Source organism: Teleopsis dalmanni, chromosome 2 (assembly GCF_002237135.1).
Source record: "Teleopsis dalmanni isolate 2A chromosome 2, ASM223713v2, whole genome shotgun sequence".
NCBI lineage: Eukaryota > Metazoa > Arthropoda > Insecta > Diptera > Diopsidae > Teleopsis > Teleopsis dalmanni.
Genome location: NC_051847.1, coordinates 64,716,139 through 64,721,329, shown reverse-complemented (window position 1 = coordinate 64,721,329; position 5,191 = coordinate 64,716,139). Strand labels below are relative to the sequence as shown.

The 5,191-nt window shown below is 32.6% G+C and overlaps 1 protein-coding gene across 1 annotated transcript in view; it reads right to left on the bottom strand.

Annotated features, from left to right (window-relative positions):
• LOC119674714 (golgin subfamily A member 6-like protein 22) overlaps positions 1 to 4,032 on the bottom strand; it is a 12,778-nt gene extending 8,746 nt beyond the window's left edge. The window contains exon 1 of the mRNA XM_038085870.1: positions 3,958 to 4,032. Coding sequence (XP_037941798.1) covers positions 3,958 to 4,032 — 75 coding nt within the window. The remainder of the gene's footprint in view (positions 1 to 3,957) is intronic.
• Positions 4,033 to 5,191: the final 1,159 nt, after the last annotated feature.

Genomic DNA, 5,191 nt, shown 5'->3' with positions numbered 1-5,191 from the left:
TGCCTCTCACCTGCTTTCTTCGTGTCCGGCACATGCACGGCGTCGCCTTAAATTTTTGGGGGCTTTCTTTTTTGAGGATCTTGACGAACTTCGAGAACTCCCTCTATGTAGCATTGTAAGCTTTGTTAAGGGTTCTGGATGGTTTTAGCCCATGGGTTTCTAAATAATACGGTATCACAATGGGCCTATGGGCCTAAGTGGATCCCCCTGGGATCGCCGGTTTAACCTAACCTAACCTATATATTTAAATCACGCCAGGCAGCTATAATGGCACTCATATCCTAACAGGTATAATCTAAACTGTAGATTGAATAATCACCTATTGAAGTTAGGAATTCAATCCAACTCAGAATGCGGATACTGTAGAGAAGAGAGAGAAACTGCCTACCATGTGTTTGGGGAGTGCCCGGCACTGATGCACAAGCGGAAGAAATACCTAGGAGGGTATTTTATGGATCATAAAGATTCAAGACTAGGAAAGGTAGGCTCTATACTGTCTTTCATTAAAGAAATCGGACTTGGAGAAACATTCTAACCCGAGTAAGGGGCACAATAGATCTTTTAGGTCGCACATCAATATTAGAGTGTTCCACAACGCTTCAATGGACAGTAGAACCATTTGCTAAGCTAACATTTTCAGTAACCAATATCTATTAGTATGAGATAAATGTTTGGCAGACAGCAATACATCCAATTATAAAAATATTGGGTTTTTACTGCAGCAAGCATATATATACAATAACAACGAAAAAAATAGATTAGCGACGATAATTGGAACCAAATTTCGGAAAGCTAATAAAAACACAAAAATATTTATCGAAAGTACTTATCATGGAATAAAGAACAGCGATCTCTAAAATATAAGAACATTGATTAAAAAATCAAAAAAAAAAACCGCACGAAAAAGGAGGAAGTTAAGGAAGTCTATTTAAATGTTTGCCGACATAACTGAGTACCTATGTGTGGACCACGTTATTTCTCGTGAAATGGAAGTGGTACTATCAACAATTAAGATTGAAGATTTGTTATTTTTATAAACTTTCCATGTTTTCACTATGATATCATATCTGACAGTAATGTCTTTCCTTTTTCAATGCTCTCATGCATCGGTGTGTGAAAAGTAGATTTGTTACAAAATAGTTTTGAAATTAAAGGTCCTACTTACTTTACTTAATAATTACAACATTGTTTACAAAAAATTAACAACAAACAATGAGTTTATGAACATTTGTTTTAAATACTTCAAATACACTTCAGACATCAAAATTGAATTGGAAAGTAAACGAGCGTAGCACTAAAGGTCCTTAACATAAAAAGGAAACAAAAGCTACAAATTAAGGACGAAGAAGAATTGTACAATGAACTTTTCCTTTTTCTTCTAATATTTTGATATTTTATGGCAGCAATTATGACCAAAATGGCATCAAAGGAAATTCAATAAAGAAGCGAGATGGAAGCCCCAGAGTAAGGGATGTGATTTTTCTTAAAAGCAGGGAAACACGTCTAATGTACTTAATAATTATTTAAAAAACAGGAGCAAGAAGAAGAGAGAGAAAAAAAAGACTGCACTAAGTAAATGAATTCATAACATAACAAGAAAATTAGAAGGAAGAACATTCGAATGCTGGTAACGAGGCGAAAAATTTATTTAATATGTTTTGCAACTTAATTAGGTACTATGGAGTGGCAACAGTTGCTGAAGTACTTGAGCTGCTCGGACTGATTCCTAACTATAATTTGGTGATTGCGTTGCTATGCCGGATAGACATAATCACAGCTCATCAAAATTCATGGAGTCGGTAGTCATGCCACAATATGCGGCAAATGGTGTTAATGTGATGAGCACCGGGATAATCGCTGTTTGCTCAGTGATAAAAGCAAATTAAATGTAGCAAGGATGCATTGATCATACTGATGATTTTGTTAGTAAATTTGTGGAAAGTGTGATTTGAATGAGAAAAATGTGGATTAAGTAATTATTTGCTATTCTCATTCAAAGTTAAATAAAACTAGCTCATTAAAATATTTGCCCTATTAATTTTTCATCTAATGATGCCACGAAAAACTTTAAAAAGAAGGCTTTGATTTGTTTCTATTAAATTTAAAGTTCGAAATTCTGTACCTTAAATTGTGTCATGTTCAAGTCAAACTGTCTAACCGAAGTCATCTTCCCCTAGTACAAGTGCTTGTAAGTACAATAGAAGGCACTTGTACGTCCGGAAGCCGTGCAAAGCTAATTAATATTCCACATAAGTCGAAACAAAACGTTTTACTACTGCTTTGAGTGTAATTGATTTTCCATGTAATTTCAAAAGTGGCTTCCTCGTGAATAATTCAGGGAAAAGAGTGTGCACGGAGTCAAAGAATTTCTCAAAAGTTCGTGGAACTTCAGTATTTTGGCATATTTCGTTAAGCTAAAATAATTGATTTTCATTTATATAAAAATAAATTTGGCTATATCAAGCATCCAATTGAATTAAGAAAACTTAATTGTATTCTAATTACATAAAAAAAAAATAAAATGGATGCAATATTGGATTTAGATTACTTCAAAATTGTTCACAGAAAAACATTTTGTTGCTGTCCAAGTTTCATTATAATATTATCAGCTCTGTTGAATATTAACAATTTCATCTGGAATAATTTTAGTAGCTCACGTACAAAATTTGATGTAAATGTGGTTCCCAGTTCTATTTTAGTTTCATAATACAATTTCATAATAACTTTTATACTGTTATCCTTTCACATAGCCTTTATAAATCACAATTATAAAGGCTATTTAGTAAGATGATGCTAACTTAACGACAAAACTTTTAAAATTTTTCAGATATTTTTCCTTTCTAACCTGGTCTAACTTTAGTCTAGTTTAATTCTGCTATAAGTGAGTTTTATTAGCTGCTTATTAGCTTATTATCTGCTGTTAACCTTCATCAACCTCCCTCGTTTACTTTTAGTGGATCAAGAACATCCAAGAAGATACATAACAGTAGAGAAGACAAGAACATATCACCGTGTGCCAAAAACGAAAACTGAATCGAAGCTTGTGTAAATTTGTCTTTTGTTAAAGGACATGCCCCAAAAGCGTAAAGACTGATTTCAACTGTGGTAAATATTTTGATACTTAGTACACTTAGTACACTTTAGATTGATTGCGATTACTACTAGAACAGCAAAAGAATCACTGGGCAATATATGAGACACCTCCAAACTATTTGGGTGTGGAAATTAAAGAAAAAAAGAAAACAATTTCAAAAGAAAACTACCAACAACGCGTACGCTCCTTTGGAAGCAATTATAACTGCAAAATTATTGAAATAATGTATGGGGTGCTAACATATTCAACAAGTGCACCAGAATTGACGTCAACTAGCTTTTTGCACCCATGTCTGAAAATAATAATAATAGCATAGACCAAATTTCAATCAAATTTAGATGTATGGATATTCCTACGAGGACATTAAAGAAGGTCACGACCTGGGTGTGGATGTTTGTGGAGATAACTCTTTTGTAGAACTTTTTCCAGCACGCTGTTTGGAAATATAGATTAGTTTTTAAGATTTGGGACTTTAATTTAGAAATTATTACATAAAAACCACCATAGAGTTTCGTATATATCGGTGTCTAATCGGTATTTCTAGGAAATTGGAATTGTGTTTTGCGCTTGTTGAAGCTATCAAATATTGCTTATTATTCGAAACAACGGTGAACTTTCTTCATGATCTACTGGCATATGAAAATGTTGTCAATAGTGAAACATAGAGACACACTGAAAACATTCTATCAGTAAAACGATATGTAATGTCAACGTTTCAATAATATGTTTTCAAGAACTTTGCAAGTGGCTGATAATGGGTTAGTTCTTTTGTAGCTGGCTCAGATATTGGAGTACCTTTTTCAGCAAAAGATAAAAAGCATTGAGATTCAAATGATGGGGTTTATGATGATAAACCTATTTACATTCTGTAGATGAGTTAACACAATATTATTGGCTTTCAACATTTGCAAAGAAAGTAAACCTATATCTGCAGTCATTTTGATCTTCAGGTTACTATACTGTGGTTGGTTTTAGAAACGGCAAATCTTTCTTTTTTGTCCAAGTTGTGTATAGGCGCCATTTTATTACCACCCGTCCGATCATAAAATATTAAGTTTCGAACCGAATATGAAATATCAACCTTATGTTAGGGGATTTGCCATGTTGTCAGTAATAGAAGAAGCTGTTCAATGTAGACGCCTGTATCTAATAAAATAAGAAGATCGCTTTAACGAATCAGCATCTGAAGTAAATATTCTTGTTTCTTTATAGCAGATTTAATCGAAACATTTAAATGGAAAGTAAAAACCAATCGTGTCATTTGATAAGGAGTTTATTTTTAGAAGATCTATCATTGTCATATTTACCTGACTGGTTAGTTCGTAAATTTCCATTCAATCTTACTAGCTGATTCAATCTTACTAGATTGATTTTTTAGATGTTTCTTTTTCGTCTTCTTTCTTGCAGCTTTTGCTTATCAATAGGGAACTCATTATGCCTGGGTAGTAGAATTTTAACATTGTTTTTTTCATATTTACTTATACTTAGCTGCTTTGATCTGTACGTAACAGCTTAATTATACAAAGTTTTTTTTTCTTGGTACGAAAATCATTGAAAAAATATTGAATAATTATCATTAATCTCTTGCCAATCTCAATCGGTGTGGAGAGGACGATAAAAGTGTCACATAATTAGATTGTTACTGTGCATATGCGATACTGATTGGCTACATTTCCTTTTTTGAGGATTTTCGTTATCTCCTGGACCTCATATTAAACAGCTTTTTGTCAAAGGTTCACGATGGTTTTTTTAAACCACTTGATTTAATCTGACTTTAAACTTGTAGGTTTAATCTAACTTAATCAATAATCAATACCCTTCTCCTGACATGATACTGTGTTAAGATTTTATGTGAAAACGGCACTGGCTTTTGTTTAAATATACATAATTAATTAAAAAATTGATTACTAATATTAATTAAAAAAATATTCCATACCAGTTATTTCGAAAATACACATATTTTTTTTATGGATGCTTAAAGTATGTATCTCTAAAGTACTGGTCTAAGTTTTACTCAACCGAAGAAAACAATTTAGTGTTTTTCTTTCGCATTAAATCAAATCTTATTTTTAGAAAGCAATTGAAACAATATTTACT